The sequence below is a fragment of the Egretta garzetta genome, unplaced genomic scaffold, assembly GCF_000687185.1.
Source record: "Egretta garzetta isolate BGI_Z169 unplaced genomic scaffold, ASM68718v1 scaffold616, whole genome shotgun sequence".
NCBI lineage: Eukaryota > Metazoa > Chordata > Aves > Pelecaniformes > Ardeidae > Egretta > Egretta garzetta.
The window spans coordinates 10,406-32,600 of NW_009259982.1; the positions used below are offsets into that span (position 1 = coordinate 10,406).

Here is a 22,195-nt window from a genome sequence, read left to right on the forward strand (position 1 = left end):
AGGGGGATGGTGAGGGGGGCTTGGGGGGGTCCTGAGGGGCCCGGGCAATCCAAGGAGGGGGTTGGGGGAATGCGAGGAAGAAGAAGGACCAGGACAGGATCCTGACGGGAGACCCGGGGGAGCTGTGGGGAGGGGCCAGGGGGTCCAGGTTGCATCTGGGACAACTACACTTAGAGTGGCAGCTCTGCCTTTGTGTTGCCGGGGAGGGCTTGGCTCTCCACGAGGTCCCCAGCCCCAGGTGTGGTCCTGTCCCCTCGACCCACCTTGGGTCTCCCATCCCCTTGGGGCAAGGGAGGAGGAGATGGCCTGGCCTGCCCTCACGGGGGGCAAGGGGAGGCTGCTGCTGTCCTGGGGTGCGGCTTTTTCCTAGGCAGCCACTGCCTGATGAAATAACCCTTCTGTTTCTAGCCTGGGTTACCAGTGCTTCCTCCCGGCTGCTCTGGGAGGATGGTCCCTCCCTGGTGGCTTTGGGCTGGGGCTCTGAGGGCAGAAGGCGCTCGTTGGGCTGGCGTAGGCATCCTTGCCTCTTCGGGTTGGTGGGACAGAGAAGGAAGGGAGCACTAGTACTCCTGGTTGGATACAGAGTGTATGGCTGGGGCCTGGCGCTTAAGCTTTTTGCCTATTATGGGGTAGTGGAATTAAATCCTTTTATCAGGTAGTCGGGTGAAAACAGCCCCTGGGCACCCGTCATTCTCGGACTAGAAGTGCTCACGCTGGCGTGTGAGCTGCCTTGGCAGGGGCGTGGTAATCGCACGGGGCTCTCTGTGCCTGGCGCTGCCGCCGATCCTCTGATAGCATCTGACTTTGTGCGGAAGACTATTTCAATTCGGCGTACTCTGCCGTAGCTGAGCTGGTTCTGCAGAGCTTGCAGGAGTGTGAAACCAGCGTTGTTGCTGTCGCTGCCCCCGTGCAGTCTCTGTGTGTACAGACAGTTGGGGAAGGAAGTGTCACTTCTCTGTGTTTTTATTTTTTCCAGCTAAAATGCATTCATGGGTTTTGAGAAGAGCTGAATGGACCATTTCTCTTTTGAAGAACTGCACGTTCTCCTTGGCAGAGAACTTTTACTGTCTTTGGTCCACGTTTTGGTAGCCATGTTTAGAAGTTCTTGTGGGTGATAATTAACTCGGGTGATAATTGCAGAGGAGGCAAAAGCTGCCCATCTCTAAACTCTGCCTGGTAGAGACTGGCTCTGTTTCTTTGCAGCATTGTGTGAGCTCAGGACCAGGCAGCGCAGCCAGGGTTGGTAGGTGGACCATCTGGTCATGTAGGTCTTCCTCTTCTAACATCTGTGTTGGGTTTTTTTTTGTTACGCTGACGTTTTCCGTCTCGGGGGAGACAGATTGAGTTCGTGAGGACCAGAACAACAGTGTTGAGTGTCTCCTGTTAGAATGGGACGTGTTGACGAACAGTTCTGCTTTCCAAGTGATCCTTGTCCTAAGAATACCCTCTGGTTTTGGTGTGTGGGTTTTTTTTTTTTTTTCCATTTAGCCTGTTTTTACTTGTACCCTTGCGAGAGGTGCTCTGAGGTTTGTGATCTTGTGCTTATGTAGAGAACTTCTTGGCTGTGTGTCAAGATAATCCCTTATTCTCCAGGGGTTTGTTTTGGTGTTAGTAAGCAACACTTGCAAATTCTCTGGATGCAATAATTCTCCCTTCCTATTTTTCTATGTCAGGTTTTTTTTTTTTCCTTTGTGGTATTGTGTTCTTTGTGGCGATATTGAAAAGGCACTGAGGGCTTCAGGGCCGAGACTGTCTGACCTCGTCAGCAAATGAGGGAGTACCCAAAAGGCTGTACAATAAATCGGTTTTGAAGCACTAGAGACCAGGTGAAGTTTTTAAAATTACAAGCAGCAGCTGTATCTTGGATTGCTGTTGACTTTGGATGGCAGCAAAATACCTGATTGCTGTGCTTCTGAGCATGTCTTCAGGTAAGGGCTTGTGCACGTCATTATTCTGGAGGAGCCCTTCTGGAATAATTGGATTTGCACACAGCGTGGCACTGGAGTAGTGATCTGTATCTACCCTCATTTAAAAAAAAAAAAAAACAAAACAAAACCAAAACCCCAAACCTATCTCAGATCAGGTTTGCACGTTGCCACAACCTGCAATCTCTCTCAAATGTTGTTGTTTTCTAGTTTTAAAAATGAGCGTAACGATTCCTGGTGATCAAAGGGGATGCTGAAATGTGCTCTCTCTGTGTGCAACCCTCTCAACGTGGAGGTAAAGCAGAACAGTTAATTGCCAGAAGAAAAATATCTGCAGTGGGAACAAACGTCCTTTCAGTAAGGCATCAAGAAGCTGATGGAAAAGTTCATGAGGTTTTTTCCATTGTTTGAGCAAGCATTTTTTTTTTTTCTTTCTTCATAACATAGCATTAAGATGTCTAGGATACGTAGATCTCATATCATTAACTGGTTGTAAGAGATCATGCGGTGGTTTATGTAACTGGAGCGAGCCTCTTGCAGTACTGCTGATGCAGTCAAGTTTAAAAGAAATGTATTTATCTATAAAGTTTGGAGTCTATACGTTCTTCCCCAGCTCTGTTAAAATAACTGCCCTAGTTTGGGCTTTGCAGAATTATGTAGGTTAAGAAAAGGCTTACGCCTGTACAAAGGGTGCTTGTTCTTTCCCAGCTCTGCTGTTAACCCAGCCTGGGTGTTAGGAGAGCCTGGTGAGTTAGCAACGGACCCAAAATCAGGAGGCTTTTGGTGCTTTTGACTTCCTCCTCTCTTCCATAAGCATTTTTTTTTTGGGGGCAGAGGAGGAAGGAGAGAGGATTTCAGCTGTGCACTCCCTCCTTCCAGGAGCTGCTTCGGTGCGACTGTGGCAGCACCTTGCACGGGGAGGTGGTTGGGTGCTGGTGGAGGTGGTCTCGGTAGCTTGAGAACCGTGGGGTGTTGGGGTTAAGGTAATCCTGGAGCTGTTTGTGTGGCAGCTCCTCCACAGTGGGGATTTCGGGTGACTTCATAACATTTCTCTTTCACAACTCCGCATGTTGAGCAACTCCTAAGCTTTTGTTGTTTTTTATAAAACAAAAGTAAACCTGAGCCTTGAGTAGTGACTGACCCAAGGTCATGCTAACCCCTGCCCGTGTGATGTAATTGTTGTTCTGTGTGCGAGTGCCATCAGCAGCTCCTCTTGAACTGGTGCTGGGGACGGTTTGGATAACTGCACGCACCAGTTCGCAGCAGCAGGTAAATGCTTTCTGCAACAAAAGCCAGCGTTCCCGGGAGGCTGGGAACAGCCTGGGAGTCCTCGCTCAAATCCCCGTGCTAAATACTGCCTCTCTTCTCTTCATTTGCCTCCAGGAAAACGCTACTCTGCAGGCGCAGACATGCGATTTTGCTGACGTAGAAACCTATGGGATTTTTCCAGTTGGGATGAGCAGCCAAAATGGAGGAGGGCTCGGGAACCCTTCCTGGTTAGTGCAGGTGCTCGCCCGTATCCTTAGCTCCACTCTCTAGCACCTTCCTTTCAGAAGGTCTGGCACATTGTGCCGGGCTGTGTCTCTGGGGGGGTTTGTGTGACGCTGAGTGACAAAGCTCGTTCCTGGATGCACAAAGTTGTCCTGTTGCCAAATCCAGCCAGTTTCGCTTCTCTGCCCGGACTGGTCTGTTGAAATGGCATTTCTGTGGCTCCGGCTGTGCGAGCGCAGCCAGTGTTGAACTGTGTGTTCCTAAAACACACCGTTATTCAGACTGTTGCAGTTTTACTGGGTTTAGATACTCTATGTAATTATGTTGAAGTGGTCCTGTTAATTCATGCAAAAATAATTAAAAGCATAAGTTTGTTCTAAAATAGCCTTCATTTACATAACTAGCCAAGCAAACTGCAAGCTCTGCTGCTCCTGGAGCCCTCAACTTTTTTCTGAGACTGATTTTTTTTTTTTTTTTTTTTTTCCCCCCAACCTTTTTTCCCCCTGAATTCACGAAAGCTTCCTCAGCACTGGTGCTTAACAAGATTTGGTTATGTTTTGGTAAAACATAGAAAAGAGCCTTCTAGGGATGCAAATCAGGGCAGAGCCATTGCTGCTGTTGATAATATCGTTAACTAGAAGTAGCTTTTCTAGTAGCACAGCAGCTTTGTCGTGGGTCCGTCTTTCAGAGGGACCATCAGGGTGTCAGACCTGGCCGCTCCTTGGCTCTAGAGCTGCTTAATGTCCTTTGAAAGGTGACGTGAAGCTCGGAGGCTGAGCCATGGGTCTCCAGCTTGGGTTGTCCTGGCTCTGCAGTGGTGGCTGCTGCTCCGAGCATCCTCCCCAGCTGGGGCTGCTGGAGCTGACATGGGGACCTGCAGGGAGCCATTGTCCTTTCTGGTCTTTGAGCTACCTGGAGCTTTCCTCCCACGAGCTTTTTGAGGTGTGCAAGTGTCTATCTTGTGAGTTGCGGCCATGTGAAGATTTTTCTCATGCGGCTCAGCCCCGAGATGTGTTTTTATAAGACAAAAATATCTTGATCCAATTAGCCTGAAGAGGCAACTGGTGGGAGCTGTGATGAGCCCAGTTCAGTGCCTGACTCCTGGCTTGGGTTGTGAAAGGTGCTCTCTGTGTCCAAGACGTCCCGAGCTTTGTGCAGAAGTGTCCCAGCCATCTGGTGACCGCTTCCCAGCAGAGAATGCTTGAAGCAATTTGATCATGGGTCAAATCTTCTCTCCAGAGACACAACGCTTGTTGTCTGTGCTTTGAGCTTGGAGGACCTGATGTACTTCTCTACCAAGATGGAGGGAGTAGCTGTCTTGGTGCTGGTATTTCCCTGCCTTCTGCTGTCAGAGCTTACAGCCCTGTCTTTCCACCTGAGGATCTGATGCAGGATCTCTGCGTACCTTCTGCTTGGTCTTCAGTTCTGCCCTTCGCCCACCAAAAACGGATGCAGAGCAGGCAAAACATTTCTTATCTGCAAAACAATCGTTTTTCAGAGTGACTTAAGCTCACTAGTGTTTTTTGAGGAGTCAGCTGTGATTTAATCAGCTTGGAAAAGAGATGGTCTTGCCACGCCGGGTGCTGATGCATAGGTGCAAGCTTCTGTTTTCTGCACGATGTCACATCAGATACCATTAGTCAGCTGTGGGATGGGACTTCTGGCTGGCTGAGGCTGCCTGGGTTGTGTGTACATCACATGCTTGTGTCAAGACAGACAGACGGTCTGTGCTTGGGCCCAGCACTGCGAGCCGAGGACAGACAATTTATAACACACAGCTGGAGTGACTGGCTGGGGAATTGGGATTTCATCCTATCCTCCAAGAGCCCTCTAGACATGGTTCGACTTTCATTAAATTCTGAGGAAGAGGTTTGAAATAACTTTTCTTGGAAGAAGAGAGTGCTGTGAAGGGGAATTTTTTAATTAGAACGTGGCTTTTTTTTAAGTTTTGAGCAGCTATAGCTGTAAAGGTACGGTGCTCCTTGCTTCAGATGCACAGGACGCTTGCTCCTCGTGCTACTCCTTAGTGACTTCAACAGGGTTTGCATCTGAAATGACTGACTGATGCTGATTATTTTTCTAGCGTGTTCTTTGTAAACCGGGTGCCAAGATGGGGGTGCTGCCCCGCCTCTGCACCATCACCTTTTGCTCCCCCGCAGGTACCAGCCATGGTGGCCATCCGATGCCTGTCTCTTATTTCATGTTTTCTCAGTTGGTGTTTGGTAACTTCTCTGCCTCGTTTAACCTTCTCTCGTTACCAGGGTGGCACTGGCTGGGTCATCTTTAAAAACAAACAACGAGCAGGATCCGAATTCTGGGGTGGGTGGAGCCGCCTGTGGAGCTTGGCCTCCTGTAGTTTTGTGTTTTGGGGTCTCCATCCACCGCAAACTCCCTCATGTTTGGGGAATGAGCTCTTCCCTCAGCGGGGGAGCTAACAGCCTGTTCCCCACCCGGCTGCTTATTTGGATAAGTGTTTTTAACAACTCAAGACTGTTGTCCCTGCATCAGGCTCAGTGGATATTTGACTTTTTAAAAACAGTCACATCACAAGAAGAAACGCGATACTCAGGAGCCCAGGCTAATGAAAATCTTTTCCAAACCCCTCTCATCCCACCATTCCCTCCCCTTCCAAGTCATCTCTTGCTTTCTGATATGACTTCCATTTTAGAGGACCTGCTTGGCTGTTTCTCTGTCGTCTCTCACCCATGCCAGTATCCGAGCGGATCGGACAGTGCCTTATTCATCCCCTGTCTCTGAGAGCACCCACTTGTGTGAGTCCTGCCCGAGAAGGATTGGCGTTACTGCATTATTCCGTGGCAGCATTTTCATCCTCTGAATGCCACGGAATGCATCTTCAGGATGGTTCTCACGACTGGTTTAGGGAAGATGCCTGCTGTGTTTGTGACACTGGAAGCTGCTATTTGTGCTCGAACTTAACTCTGAACGTAAAGGATGTAAAAACGTAGGTCTGAACGTAAGGAGCTGTAGGTGAGAAAGGGGTGCCCAGGAGGCCCAGCCAGGAGAGATCTTCATTTGATCTTCATCCAAAAGACACATCATGGCAGCGTGTTGCGTATCGGTGGGTGTCTCGAGTCCACGCTGCTCAACAGCAGGCGCAATTAGTTTAAAGCACTCCCGGGAGTGTTGTTCAAAGAGCTGCAAAAACAACTGCAAACCAGAAATCCCGGGCTGGCTCTTTGCTCCGTGACTTAAAATGCAGCAGAGGGGCCTTTTGCTGAAGATGACAAGGTGTTCGCAGCTGATTTTGGAAAGGATTTGGACGCTCTGGTTGGGGAGAAGGGAATTTGGGACTCCCTTGCCGAGCATTTTGGATACAGGTTGATGGCAATGGTGTGGGTTGTTCTGGCATCCTACCATACGCGTAGCTGGTGCCGGCTTCATGGAGAATAAGGGCACAGCTGGTATTAAAATTACCACCCTTGGGTCAGTTGGCCTCTTCATGGTGGGAACGGAAGGCTTTGGTTCCACCAGGGAAATGTTTTCCCCATGTGTTTGGGTTTGTGGCTATGAGCAGCTTCACTTGTGACAGCCCTTCTTCCCTGTGCTGGTGGTGGCTGCGCTGCAGCATCAGGATTAGGTAATGTGGTGGTTAGCATCCATCCCTCTCCTAAATTGGATTTGAACTTCAGTTTGATTCTGGCCCTGGGTGAAATAATTTCTTGTGCAAAAACCCTATTTTATATCGAAGATAAAAAGGGTCATTGCCAAAGTTCAGGATGTTCATGCCATCACCCAAATACTCTTGCACACTAGCCTTGAGCACAGAAGAACATCCCCTATAAGACAAGTACCCTGTATTCACCCGAAGACTTGCTTTTGGAGTCACTTCTTTGACATTTATTGTGCTCGAGGGGTGGCAATGGAGGAACATCAGCAGTTGCTGTCTGTCTGCTTCATGGCTACAAGGGGTTGTAAACCAGTTGTCCTCTTACTTAGCTGTGCCTCTGCAAGCGTACGCAGTCATGATCTAGCACGACAGCCATGCAAGGAGAGGAAAAACCCAACCTGCCTGCCTTCCCAGGCTAGCCTTTTTTTTCCTCTTTCCAGTTTCTATCTTTAATCATATCAGGAGAAACATTCTTAACTTCTTTAATTTTGTAACTGCATGGCTTAGTGCCTATTTCTGCAACTTCTTAAGCAATTTCTCGGTGCTGTTGATGGTCACTCGGATCTGTGTGTGGGTGACGGTGTGTTAGCAGGCGGCTAGCTCCGGTGTTTCCCAGTGGTCAGCAGGACTGGTGCAGAATTCCCGGGGATATCTCAGTCTTCTGAAGGGTGACGGGATGTGTTTAACCACACTGCAGTGGTTAGTGGAGCTGTCGCTTTGAACCCAGCCTTTTCCAGTCCCTTGCTGCCGTTCGGCTGTGATGTGGGTACGATCTCTGATTTAAAAGCTGCAAATTAAATCGGTTGATGGTCTCTCCTCACGCTGGCACTGACGGCCTGGTGGGCTCTCCTTGATGAGCTTTGGCCTTGGCACTGCCCTGCATAGAGGTGGCCGCTGTGCCACGTGCTCGCAGACTTTCTCGAAGGCTTTCTCTTGGGAGGCACATGCTAAAAAAATCTCTGCAGAAGGTTTACGGCGATGGTTACGTGTTCACAGCCTTCAAATAAAACAAGGCTCAGGCCCCAACAGTTTCAAGACAAAAAGATAAAGGCTTATAAAACATAACGCTTGGGTGCTCAGGGGTTAATGTTCATCACGGAGGCATTTACACTTTTATGGTTTCAAGTCTTAATTTTTTCTGCCTTATGCAAACATTTTAAATCTTACCGAATGGCTGAATGATATATGTAAGACTAATTCTTCCCCTGATTTTTTTCGTATGGGGACTTTATTAGATTCACATGGAAAATAAATGCAGTCGCATGCAGCGTGAAGCGCCTGCTATCTGTTGTGAGCACGTGGAAGTGGAAACGTGCAGCTCCTCGGCGGGTACCACAGGGCGGTTTGTGGACTGGGCTGGCCAGAGCCACCCGGACACAGCTCTTGCATCTCTCGCCTCTGTGTTGGGAAATCCTCCTCCGGGGCTGCTGCTGGTCCTCAGTGTCTTCCAGGTAACATTTAGGGGGGAAAAAAACCTGTACCAGCTGCAGCCCAGGTAAGCCAGCAGGCAAAGGAGTATGCTGCGCTGCCTTTGAAAGCCTGTTGAAGTGATGCTAGGGCTCACGATACTTAATGTTTCCAAAATGGCATTCCTTAAACAACCCTCCGCTTTTATCTCATCCAGACACAGAGACAACTTCGAGTGGTTTGTCCTGCAACATTGGCTCCTCTTACCTCCAAAGTTAAGCTTTAAGTCAGCCCGTATGCCCTATTTTATTTGTATATTTTGTGTTTTTTCTGCTGTGTAGTTAAAGCATAAGCGTCAACCTAAGCTGTCCCTGTTGCTGTATCTTCTGTGGCCCGGGGGTATGACACCGCTTGTTTCTCTAATGTTTTTTCCCCTTTTCCTCATTCCCAGCACAGTGTTCTTGCTGCATTTGATTCTGTACTTTGCTGAATGCCTCCTGGCCTTGAAATAAAAAAATCTTGACGGGGGAGATGGGGGCAAATGTCAGCAGGGATAGCAGCTCGCCCTTGCTTAGGAATACATGTGCAAGAAGGTGGGGATGTCAGGATTTGAATGTACTACGATGAGGTTAGAAACCGGGAGGATGGAAATGGCACAGAGGAAGAGGACCTGATAGTTCAGCTTTCCAGAAATGCGGCCGCACAGGTATGCGGGCTGCAGGAGGGGGGTGGGGGGATGTCCAAGAGCCTTTCCAGGTGGAATACACACCAACCAGGAGGGCAAGGTTATGGAAAACTATCTTCAGAGTGTGTTCGTGTATAAGGGGAAGTATTCATGTTCACTTGCTAGGGTGGGAAGTTAAATAAACGTTAACAAAAGGAAACATCTGTTTGTCAGGGAGATATCCATCTGGGTTTATGATGATTTGAATAGCTCCTGCTCTGTGCTTGCAATGCATCCCCTGATACTTCAGGGTCTGGACTCCTGACAGCTTTGTCGTGCCATTGCTTTGGCCCCTTTTTAGCCTGTCAGAGGGAAAATGGTTCGGTTTGGGAGTTTTGCAGGTGGGCTGTAACCACAGCCAGGCAATTCGGTGTCGCTTCGTAGCTGCACCTCGGCACAGAAGGGTCCTGTTGTCTTCCCAGGTCTGTAACTCAGCCCTGCAGCTTTGGGCTCTTTCAAGTGAAACGTCTGGGGTTATTCCCGACTGGTTAAGAAGAGATATTGGAAACCCTAAGAAATTCCCGTGGATTTTGGAGTTCAGCAAGGGTTGCAGCATCATCCTGCCTCAGGAATGGTCTGGCAAAGTTTCTTCCAAACCCCTGCTGAGATTTTTAAAGCCGATACAGGCTGTTGCTGTAGTTACAAGCTGTGCATGCTTTCCTCGGGAGGCTAGAAATCAGAAACGTGCCAGTCTGTTAATTTTGGTCTTCCTTGCTTGTACTTTAATGGCTATTCCAGGTGCATCTCTTCCGTGTCTCTAGTAAGGATTTGTTTCAGCAATGACCTGGTTTCTCTTCAGAAACTTTCAGATGCTGCAGGGCTTTTCCCCTTAATTGCTGGGGGGGAATTCCTCACCTGACATACAGCTTAATGCTGGTTTTGATATGGCTTTAGAAAAAAAAAAAAAGCACTTAAAGATTTTTTTTTTATACCTTCTGAAGCAGTGAACTGGATGCTCGTGTCTGGAAGATGTAGGCAGTCTTTGACCTACCCTCCTTGTTTCCCGAGCAGAGTGAACTAAGTAATGGTTTTAAAAGCAAGTGTTTTATCCAGAGTGTAGTTGTGTAGACCTGTTATTCCCTGTCTGAGCTGCGTTCTGGTAGCTTGCTTGTTGCTCTCTTCCCTGTAATCTCCAGCGCGTGGACATGCCGAGTTGCTTGGCTTCCCATCTTCTGCTACAGGAAAGCCTCCGGCTTCCTTGGGGGAAGTGGTTGGATGATAATTTCCCCCCTTTGTATGCATTGCTTTCCCAGGGCCAGTACTAACACAGCTTGAAAGCTGCTCAGGTTCCTTCCCCCCCCAGAGGGAAAAGGGATCTGGCTGTAGGACTTCTACAGGGCTTGCCACCCCCTGAGCTGAAGGGAGTTCAGCGCTGTCTGATGGTGCCAAGCTCTCCCTGAAGCTCTTGGGGTGTTGTTCGGGTGGCTTGGGGTGAGCTCCAGGGGTCTGCAGGAGCTGCGGTGCCTCCCGGCTCGGCCTGGTTTCTGGAGGGAAGGGTTGCGAGCTGAAGAACAAGGGCTTGACTCAACTCTTGCGTGGGTCAAATGGGGCAAGCCACAACAACAAAAAGCAGCAAATGCTTTGTAGCAGATTAGCTGCTCTTTGTGTTTGGGGTGTGCAAGCAGAGCTGTGGGATAGATAGGTTTCTTGCTGCTAATTTGGGAAAAAGAGAAGTTAAGGCCTCTGAAACAATTTTTCCATGGAGTTACGACATCCCCGCTTAGGTTTGTCTCCGTTTCTTGCGACGAAACATGATCCCTGTGTAGCTGTGCTAATCGGAGCAAGGAGGAAAGGTTTGCTTTTCCTTTTACAGTCAGAAACATCCCAGTAATGCTCTGACTTTTGTATTTTTTGAACCCAGTACGGTACAGTGTCATGTTTCATGATTTTTGAACTCTTTCTAGCTCCCCATCTGGTCCCTGCCTGTGATCCCAGAGGCTGGATGCTTCGCCTGCGGAGTCTGTAAGAATTTCAGCGTAACTCTATCCACTCTCACTCGTCATCTTCATTTCTAATGCAAAGCATCGGTTTTCTGTAGGTTGGAGCAGTGTTTCAGTAGCATTTAAATTCCTACTTTTTTTTTCCCCCTACTAAAAGCACTTGGCTGAAGGCTTAAGCCACACTGTAAGCGTAAGCACCATGCATCAGGGCAAAGGAAGCTGCGTGATAGCAGGGAACAAAGGCTGCAGATTAAAAACTGTTTGCTGAGTAGGTCCAGTATGGATCTCTTGATGCAAAACCCTTCACAACTACTCCAGTGACTTGCAAAAAGGAGAATAGCAGCTTGCGTGGTGCGTACGTCTGCAAACATTTAGAGAAGTCTCAAGTGTCAAAGAGGAGAAGTGAGACCTGGCTGTGTTGAAGCGAGGGCTTGGAAAATAAAAGTAAAATGCAAATGATTGTGGACCTTGTTTGGGGTGGGGGGGAAGGGGGGTAAGAGAAGAGTAAAAGCAAAGGCACAAAGTGAGAGAGGCCCCTGAAAAAGCCTTGCGCTGCGTGGGAGGATGTAGTACAGGTATCGCAGAATAGACCAGGGCAGCGTTAATGCTTTTGCTTTTCTTTTTTTCTTCTTTCTTTCCCTGAGCAATTGAGATGAGACCGTGCCTGACGTTGGCCATCTCATCGGCAAGCAGCTGCCACCCCAGCAGGAGCTCCTAGCAAATGATTACGGAGCTGGAGGGCAGACGTTTTTAAATAACTGTTTAATGAGGTACCTTGTCTGGATGGCTCTTGCAGGAGCAGAGAGCGAGTCTGGGAGAGGACCTGGAACATCAGGAAAAACTCCTTTAGGAATAACATCCCAGAGGAGGTGACTTACTGCTTGCCTTTGTAGCTGTGACTGCTGTTAGCGCGTGCTGTAGGAGCCAGTTCTGGGTTGTTTGTTGGTAAGGAGAGAGGTTTTGAGGGTGTGGGTCACTATTTCCTACCTCTGCTAGACCCGAGGAAGCAATAGGGTGTGTAACCAGCACCCTTTCCTCTTTTAAACTCTGTTGAAGTGTGCGAGGGTTGGGAAGGAGTTAAATGAATATGGTTTGAATTAGTGTTGTATAACCAACTTGGCTATGTTGTCATGGCATAATTGTATCTGATATTGTTTTGTCAGTCAAATGACAGGTAGTACAAGTTCAGCATTGCCTGCTGCAGCAGCAGATTATTTTAAGATAATCTAAAGAGGAAATGACAGCAAATACGATGACGAGAAATAAAAGCTAGAGAGGTCGTGTTCAAAAGTCTCTTCTAACTTCCCACTGTTGGGGCTTGGGGTTGAACGCCGCTGTTTCAGGACACTGAAGCTTTCAAATTGCAGCACCTTAATATTGGGAACATGGAGGGTGGCTGTGAAAATAAAAAAAAAAATGAGGTTTTGTGTTCCTCCCGGGGTGGAAGTGCTGAGTCTATAGAGTGTTAAAGTTTTCGTATCTGACCACAAATGCTGTCGTGCTGAGCGCCCGAGAAGCTGTAGCAGGAGCACACAGATACTCCCAAGCCCTTCTTGATGCCATCTCTGTTAAAATCCGTGCCAGCTGGAGGAGAGGTGCAGACATCTTAGCAGCTGGGAGAAGAGGTGACAACAAAATTAAAATGGCCTGCTGAAGGGAAGGATGTCTGCTGCAAGCTGCTGGTTTCAGACGGAGTCTCTCTGTAGCGGGCTGCAGCGAGGAGCCCTGCTGGCATCATGTGCTTCAGGCCCTGGGATTTTCTTGGCTGGAAGGTGTTAACTCCAACATCTGAGCAGATTTGGGGGGATTCTGCTTAAAATGTGCTTCATTTCTCATCCCTGTTAATGCTCCTTGAATGGCTTTGAAGGCGGAATCTAGTTTATATTGCCTGCTCTACTTGAGGCTGAGCCGGCAGCAGCTTTTCTTTAAGGCTTGAGGGAATAAAAAAAATATTGAATTGCCTTATGCTTAGGAATAATTTAAAAGTTGAAATTCTTTCATTTGCAGGCATTTAACTTGGCAGCCTGGAAGTATTTTGTCATGAGAGGCTCTAATCTGGTAACCCTTCAACCTAAACTGAAGACTAATTGATTTAAATTGCACTACATGCCCTATCTTGGAAACAGTTTTCCTGCCGTGCAGGGCAGCTGTTCCTGTTACAGTCCCTTGAGGGGGATGTCGAGGCAGATGAACTCAAGGCGGTATCTGAGCCATCGGCATTTAAAGGTGTCGGTGCTCTTAGATGTATGTCCTGGCCCTGGCACCCCAGGAGCTGTGCAGGAGGGGCCCTGGGTACTTGTGCCTTGAACACCAGCATTTTTCTCTTGGTGCCTCTAATCTCCTGTGCAAAATAGATCCAAAGAAGCAGAAATCCTTGTCAGCGACCCCATGGTGGAGGTACAACCCCACGAGACACCTGCAAATGGGTAGAACGTGTTAAGGCACTGCTTGACTCCAGTTTCCTCCCATTTGGCAGCCTGAGAACCTGCCATGGAAGTGCTTGTCCTACTGTGAAAGCTCTCATTGTGTGAAGAGGCTGGTTTGCATCTGCTCTCTTCAGCCACCAAGAGCTGTAAAAATATTTGGCTGCTTGTTTGGTTTGGAGCTGTCTAAGTGCAAATAGGAAATGCACCTTCAGCTCGAAAATGACCTTGTCTGATGTTGGGGAAACTTTCTCTTGTAATTTAATACAGCAGTGGATCCTCAGGAATCCTCATCAACATCTGGGAGCTGACCGGGATGAACTTGGGAGTGGAAATACAAGTGCGAGGCTGTAAAGGCTGCGTTGTCCTCGTTCAGTCCTGGTTGCTGACAACTGGTCTGGGCTCAGGTTGGCACAACATGGTCACCACCGGTGAATGAGCTGCTTGTATCTGGCTGTTGTGTAACTTCAACAAGCAGCAGTTGTGTTTGCTCCTTCCCCGCCACCGCTGTAACCTGCACCTTAATGTTCTCATCAACACGTACAAATATCTCAAGGGTGGGTGTCATGAGGATGGAGCCAGACTCTTCTCAGTGGTGCCCAGCGCCAGGACAAGGGGCAATGGGCACAAACTGAAGCAGAAGAGGTTCCAGTTGAACGTGAGGAAGAACTTGTTGACTTGGAGGGTGCCCGAGCCCTGGCCCAGGCTGCCCAGGGGGGCTGTGGAGTCTCCTTCTCTGGAGATATTCAACCCCTGCCTGGACGCTGTCCTGTGCCCCCTGCTCTGGGTGAGCCTGCTTGAGCAGGGGGGTGGCACTGGGTGAGCTCCCGAGGGTCCTGCCAACCCTTGCCATTCTGGGATTCTGTGTTCCTGCCAGCGCTTTTAATTCCCTTATGAGCCAGAAGGGTTTTCCTAGTGATACTGGAAGGAACCTGAAGGAATGTGAAGCAAGCAGGCTAAAAGGTGTATGGAATTTCAAGCAAGGAAGTAGTTTGTACCTATTGCACACAAAACCCAGCGAAGCAACCTCTTATCTTCAGGGGTTTGACTTCTCGGTTCCTTTGCCTCTTTGACAGCAAGTTGTGAGACCAAGAAGTGAATCCCGCTTTTTGAAAAGCACTGCTGCTTCTTTCATGCCCTGTTCGTCGTGCTGTTCCTAGGAGCTGGCCTTCCTGAGGCTTTAAGGATGCGAGGATGAAACTGGAATGCAGTGTTGTCCTCTCTGGATGTTGGGAGAGGCTTGGGAAGCTTGATCCTGGAAGCCGTACTTCCTGAAGGTAGCACCAGAAAGCTTTTCTGGTTGGGTTTTTTTCCTTTCTCTGGAGAAGTATGCCACAGCCCAGTTCTCACAGCCTGACATTCCTGAAAGCTGTGGGGTGTTTTGGTGTTGGTTTTTTTGTTGTTTTCCCTGTTGGTCTGATTTTTTTTTTTTTTTTCTCTTCCAGCAAAGCTCACTTTGCTTGTAGCAATGCTGTTCTGGGTTAGCACGCTGCCGCCTTGCGTAGACTCTGCAGGCTGAGGCATCTGGTGCCTTGATGTTAGAAACGAAGGGGAGCTTGGCTCTCTCAGTCCACCCAGGATCTCGAGTCATACATCCCGATCCAGGCAGGCTCAACTTCATTCTTTTGCCTTCAGCAAACCCAGTTCTGCAGCTCAGAGTGAGCCTTTTAGGCTGAGGAGCCCTGAAGCCAGCGGCCGGTCTGGCTCGTCTGCAGTCAACTCCTGGTGTTGCAGTCACACGAGGTAGAGTAATCCGGGACCTGCGCTTCTGGCGGCCTGCAGTGACGCTGTCCGTGCCTTTCACGTGCTGCACAGCCGGGACCAGCACGCGTGCGGGCAGCACAGCTCAGCTGCTGCCGACTGCAGAGCTCGGTTACTGCGATAACGCCATGGCTTTGAGTCCCGGAGTAGGCGTCCGCTGCGCCGAGCTGTGCAAGCGCGTCGGCTGCCGCAGGGCTGTGCAAAGGTGGTTTCTGCCTCCTGCCTGCGGGAGGGGGACGCGGTTTGTTGAGTGCTCTGTGGTTCAAGAGCAGAAGCTGTGAAAAACAGAATAACTAGCTGTTGTTTTGCAGACAGGCAGCCCCCCCCAGGTCTGCAGAGGCTTGGCAAGCCAGGCTTATCTGCCTTTCTTTGAAGGAAGGCTGTTTGTGATGCAGGCATGTCCGAGCGCCACAGCCTGCAGGTCTGATATTTCAGCTAAAAAATCATCCTGTGGCAAAGGCTCGTTTCCCAGCTAAACCTATGAGTCTCTTTATCCTCAGTTTCCCAGAATAATAATCCGTGTATTGTGGGAAATGATAGAGAATAGAGCCTGTTAATCAATCAAAATTTGCCTTGTGTGTTCTGTGGGTGGATGCCTATGGGTGGTGCCACGGTGAAGATCCCAGAGTTGTCTGGTGGCTGTGGGAACCAGTCTTGGCAGCTGAAGGGTTGGAGCAGGAACCCAGGTCCCTGATCTTCCTGCTGGTGATTCACAGGCACCTTAGTTGCCACTTCAAGTCTAGACAGGTATCTTCTTTGAATTTTGCTCGAGTTTTTTAAGAGGTACCTAGCTCCGGAGTGATATTGGTGTGCTTACCACTAAGCTGCAGTAGTGGATTGTGGGAGTGTGCGTAGTCATTCCACTGTGGAAAAAAACCATGTTAGTTCGAATCATTATGGGCAATATTTGGCTGACTTTGGGCTAAGTGGAGAAGGGAACTTGTAGGATCTGTGATGGTGCTCCTGCTCCAACACAGGAACATGTTTCTGGGCTTCAGTGTCTTAAGCTGCTTCACCTGGATCTGCCAGAGCAATTCATACGTGCTTTTGAGCTCTGTTCTGGGTCTGCTTCCCTTCCACTGTACATCACACAAGATTGCTTCTGAATTAGGTGAGCCTTGTAAAAATGCTGCAGGATCTGTGATTGCATCCAGCTGGTTATCCAAGGCTAATGCCTGTATCTTTCCCACAGCATTCTCCTGGAGAAGCTGGTGGCTCGCGGCTTGGACAGGCTACCCTTCACTGGGTAAAGAGTGGTGGTGGCTGGCGGCCAGGCACAATCGGTGTCTGCCAGGGCTCAGTGTTGGGGCCAGCTCTGGTTAACATCTTCATCAATGACCTGGAGGTGGGGATTGCGTGCACCCTCAGTAAGTTTGCAGATGACACTAAGCTGGATGGAAGTGTTGATCTGCTTGAGGGTAGGAAAGGTCTACGGAGGGATCTGGATAGGCTTGATTGATGGGCTGTGGCCAATTGTACGAGGGTCAACAAAGGCAAGTGCCCTTGGGTCACAACAGCCCCATGCAACGCTACAGGCTTGTGGATGAGTGGTCAGAAAGCTGCTTGGCAGAGAGGGATCTAGGGGTCCTGGTCAACAGTTGATTAAATATGAGCCAGCAGTGTGCCCAGGTGGCCAAGAAGGACAACAGAAACCTGGCTTGTATCAGGAACAGTGGGGCCAGCAGGACCAGGGAAGTCATCCTTCCCCTGTACTCAGCATTGGTGACGCCGCACCTCGAATTCTGTGTTCAGTTTTGGGCCCCTCACTACAAGAAAGACATTGAAGTGCTGGAGCATGCCCACAGAAGGGCAAGAAAGCTGGTGAGGGGTCTGGAGCACAAGGGTGATGGGGAGTGGCTGAGGGAACTGGAGTTATTCAGCCTGGAGAAGAGGAGGCTGAGGGAGACCTTACCGTCCTCTACAACTGCCTGACAGGAGGCTGTAGAGAGGTGGGCATTGGTCTCTGGGGGATTTAACAGCCAGGCAGAGGTGGTGCTGAGGGCCAGGGCTTGGGGGTGGGATGGCAGGGGTAGGGGAGCGGTTGGGCTGGGGGAGCTTAAAGGGCTTTTCTAACCCAAACAATTCTGTGATTCTGTCATCTTGCAGGGCTCAGTAATGGTGGGTAGCAGCTGATGACGCTGATGCACATAGCTGTAGGTGCTGAGCTGGAAGAGAGGGATGGTAGATAGTCTATTAGATAAATCCTCATCCCATTTTTTCAGATCTGCCTCCCAGGAGGCTCGCCTCAGTGATCAAGAAGTGTACTCTGGAAATTCAGAAGTGCTCGTGTGCAAGTTTTGGGGTTGGTTTTTTTAGCAGATGAATGCATGATGAGTGTCAGCATCTCTAAATAATACCCGGGAAGGATGTACCTGTGCATGTGCTCCTCAGTGATCCCTCCCGAGGGGCTGGGACAGCCGCTCTGGAGCTCTGTTGCCAGCAAGCAATGCACAAGAAGTATCTTATTCCAGACCCGATCAACTTGAAGAGTACATTCTGCTTGTCCTTTTAATTTCGTATGCTTGCTAACAGGATTTTTTTTGTGATTTTTCAGGTGCTGGAGAGTCTGGGAAAAGCACCATTGTGAAGCAGATGAAGTAAGTGAGAGTGCAGGCGTGTAAACTGCATTTTTGTGCAAGATGATCAAGAAATCCATAGTGCCCTTCTGGTTTGGGAGTGACAGCTTGGTTTTCTTCCAGGATTATTCATGAGGATGGCTACTCGGAGGAAGAATGCAAACAGTATAAAGTGGTTGTCTACAGCAATACTATCCAGTCCATCATTGCAATCATAAGAGCCATGGGAAGGCTAAAGATAGACTTTGGGGAAGTTGCCAGAGCGGTAAGTATTTCACTGATTTCCCTTAGTCGGGGTCTGCGCCGTGAATTGTGTTAATGAATCCTGGATATTCAGTCCGTGGCACGCACAGCGGGAGTAATGTTTGTTACAAGGTACAATAGCGAAAGCCCTTTCGTAAGCTGTAATGTACTGTGAGTACAAAGTATTTTGCTGAGATAAGAGTAAGGTCCTTACGGGTAAGAACCTTTGCTGGTTTGAATGATGAAAAAAAAAAAAACAACCCCAAAACCAAAACAAAAAACCCCAAAAAACTCCCCAGACCTTTGTCCAAGCTATTTGAATTTTTAACAGAATCCTTAGGTTTTGTTTAAATTGCTTGACATCAGTCCTCATTAGTGTTTCCTAGCATTGTGGGAGTTGATTTTTAAGCTGAGCCAAATAAATCTTAATAATTTTCACTACTTGTATTTGCCCTCTTAGTTTTTTGGGAGGTTCGAGGCCCTACTTTTCCTCACCCATCCAGTTCTGCTGATTCCTTGGGCTGTTACTAGCATTCACCTTCAATGCTTCAAGATGGTAGGAATTGAAGTCAGGAAGTCTTGACCTCAGTGGTGGTGGGGAAAGCACAGACAGGATGGGGAGTCAGGGACTCCTGAAAGTGCATAGGAGAAAGAAACTGTGGGTATCAGCACAGGGCAGTGGCTGCACAGCCTGTCACTCTTGCTGTCTGGCACGAATTCCTCATTAATATTTCTCAGTTAATATACGGTAAGTGAAGTAACCAACTGTTTCTGAGGCAACTGCAGGTATTTTGAACTTATGATATAAAGCGTCCTGGCTGAGGGGCATCTTCACTTGCACGTTAACCTAGGCTGTTGTTCAGCTGCTGCTCCAAATCCTCCCTGGTGTTCCTCTCCACCTTCCCTCTGTGCTTGTCAAAGCCAAGCCGTGATCTCGGCCCAGCTGAGCAGTAGGAAGATGTAGCTGGAAGCAGGAAGGTGGTAAAATCCAAGTTCCTTTCTCAGTTGACCTGGTCTCAGGCTCAGCTGGCTTCTCAAAAGCAGAACAAGAGCCGAGTGCCGAGGATTTTCCTGTGTCCCAATCCACCCTGAAGGGCAAACAACTTGCTGTGCTTTCCTAGGAAAAGACCCAGGGTAACGAAATCGATGGTCCTGTAGCAAACCACAGCAGTGACCCCTCAGCATAGCACCATACCCATAAGTGCTGTACTTGCGAAGACTCATAACTGAGGTCCACCTCTGTTGTGGCAGTTCAGACCTTGGTGAAGTTAATGTAGGTGCCCGTTGCTTGCGCTAGGGAGGTACCCTTTGGAGTAGCATACGGACTTGACTCCTACCCGAGCTTAGGTACACGCTGGGCAGTGTGGTTTAGGGCATAAGTGAGAGGAACCGGTGTTGGGAGGAGGTAGTCTGAAGTTCAGAACTTTCTGAGAAAGTGAAAGGTCTCTTGCATCTCCTGAAAGGAAGCTGGCGGGTCTGATCACTGCAGGAATAAACATCAGTGTGGGATATAGGTCAGCCTGGTTTTCACTTTCAAAATCTGCTTGTTAACTTGGAGAAGAGAGAGATCCTGCTCTAAGACTTCTGAGGAGAATTTCTCATGCTCTAGGGCAAATGCTCAAATCCTGATCAGTCCATCCCATCTTCTGATTAAATGCTTCATTAAGAAATCTGTCTCCCTTACTTCTGACAGCTACTGCAGCAAATGGCAAGTCCTCAAAGCTTTAAACCTACAATCACCCCAAACCTGCTTTTTATACTGCATTTTGATTTGTTGCCATACTGTATGACGCTATTATAGAGCTTTTTTCATTTAAGAAGTTTATTTATTGTTCATTAGCCTACAGTAGCACATTGACATCTTGCCTTTCCTTTGAAACACTGCACCTGGTTACTGAAATTTCACGTTTCCGATGTGACATTGGCTTTGGAGCGCTGATCCCTGCAGCGATGGTGTGACAGAAGCCTCGTGTGCCACCCATGATCAGTGTGTCTCGCACCACAGGCTGGAGCTTCTCGCCCAGAATTTGCCTTTCTGACTGCAGGAGAAAAATAACTTGATGATTTTGGGGGGGAGAAGACTGGAGAGACAGCGTGAGAGAGGGGACCATGATTCCTTAGAGCAGTTGCTGCAGCCCCTAGGATTGTTCCTGATGTTAAGCCCTGCTGTAATTTTTACAGGTATAAATGGGTGTAGATCTTAACTTGTTTTAATTTTCCCTTCTTCCTGCAGGACGATGCCCGTCAGTTGTTTGTATTAGCTGGAAGCGCAGAGGAAGGCGTGATGACCACCGAGCTAGCCGGCGTGATTAAACGGTTATGGAGAGATGCGGGGGTTCAGGCCTGCTTCAGCAGATCGAGAGAATATCAGCTTAATGACTCGGCATCATAGTAAGAAACTCTTTACCAGTTTCTGGGCTCTTCACAGCAAACCAAGCGGTGTTCAAAAGGCGCTGGGCGGTACTTGGGTCCCCTCCGAGGGGATGGACAGAAACCCTGGGTGGGCTCAGAAGATGACTTGGTGCTTTAGCTTGTCAAAGTCAGCTTTACTGTTTGTCTTCCCTGTATGTAATATTAGGAAAAAAACCCCACATTCCTTGTTTTGTGCCTAGGTGAATTTGCCAATCTGTTCTAGTGGAAGAATAACTTAGCAGCTTGCATTAAGGTGGCTCATTAGAACTGGTGATCAGCTACGGCACCTTCATTATCCATGCAGAAAAGAGGAACACCTCCTGAAACCGAGCTCCTGATTAAACTACCCAATTTGTGATGAGCAACAGTTTCCAGTAGCGGGATCCCCTGATACCTGCCCATCGATGCTCACGTAGCTGTTCCCCTGAACAGCTCTCACTATGCTTCCGTTCCCCTGCCTGACGCCACGCGGGCAGCGCTGCAGGCTGGTTACAAAATCTGCTTATTGTTCTGTTCTGAAACGCGCACAATTGCTTAACAATTGGAAAGTGATGATGAGATAAAGAGCGTGGAGCGCTGCTGGCTGGTTAATGAGAATTTTGACTAAGTGCCTCTTCTACTTCCAAGAAGCAGGTTACTGCAGGGAGGGGAAACTTTCTTTTAATGAGCAAAACAGTTGTTGCTTTCTTCTTTCTTTTTTTTTTCCTTCCTTTCAAAGTCGTGTGCTTGGTCTCCCTGCAACAAATATTTGAAGCTCTGAAGGGATGATTTTGGGGTTAACGGTGCCTCCTGACATCCAGCCGAAAACTTGTCTCAATTTAGCTGAGTTTTAAGCCTTTGGAAAATTAGTTTGGAAGTGCTTTATAAAGCAACTTCAGACCTGTCACAGCTCAGTTGCCTGCGGGCTCTGTCTGCGCAGAGCATATTTTCACTTGAAAATAAGGAAGAATTTTTCTAAATTTGTAACACCTTGGCAGGCTATCATGGTTTAGATCAAGGTGAGCTGACAAGAGGAGGCTTTCTCTGATTCCTGTGTGCCTTTACAGCATGCAAGGAGGAAACTTCAGATTCAAAGGGAGAAAAAAAGGATAGATGAGGGGGATGAAGGAGGGAATAATTTAAGGAAAGGATACGGAGAGGAGAAGGAAAGCTTAAGGGCTTCTTGAGCAGAGGATCTAGGGTGAAAAGCGTAAGTGGTTGAGTGGAGTTTAAGGAGGAAGCTGAAGATGGGGAACCTTGGCTTTGTGGTCTTGATGGTCAGCTTTGAAAGAGAAGGAAGGCAGGCAGGAGAAAACAGGGTGGAAAGGGGTCAGAAACAGCAGCCTGGGGAGAGGGGGCGTGAGCCTGCTCAGAGGTGCCCACTTGATCTGACTGCCTTCCGCAGACTGGGTTTTGGAGGGTTAGTCCTGTTCCTGAACATCTGCCACCCAGTTTCTGGCACTGGTACGTGTAGGCACAGCTACTGTGATGAATTGCTCTCATGGGCTGGTGTCCAGTCTGCGTGGCGGAGGGATTTCAGCCTGACGATGACCCACGTGGCGTTTTTCTGACAAGTGCATCAGAGAATTTTCCTTCCTGTCCTAAAACCACAGGAAGTTGCACTAAAGCAGTGTTATTTTGTAAACGGTAGCCAAGCAACTCAGCAGTTGGGAAACGCTGCGAGTG

The 22,195-nt window shown here is 48.7% G+C and overlaps 1 protein-coding gene across 1 annotated transcript in view; it reads left to right on the forward strand.

Annotated features, from left to right (window-relative positions):
• The window catches only part of GNAI3 (G protein subunit alpha i3), a 35,828-nt gene that overhangs the window by 3,179 nt on the left and 10,454 nt on the right, over positions 1-22,195 (forward strand). Inside the window, exons 4-6 of the mRNA XM_035895973.1 lie at positions 17,854-17,896; positions 17,999-18,140; positions 20,352-20,509. Coding sequence (XP_035751866.1) covers positions 17,854-17,896; positions 17,999-18,140; positions 20,352-20,509 — 343 coding nt within the window. The remainder of the gene's footprint in view (positions 1-17,853; positions 17,897-17,998; positions 18,141-20,351; positions 20,510-22,195) is intronic.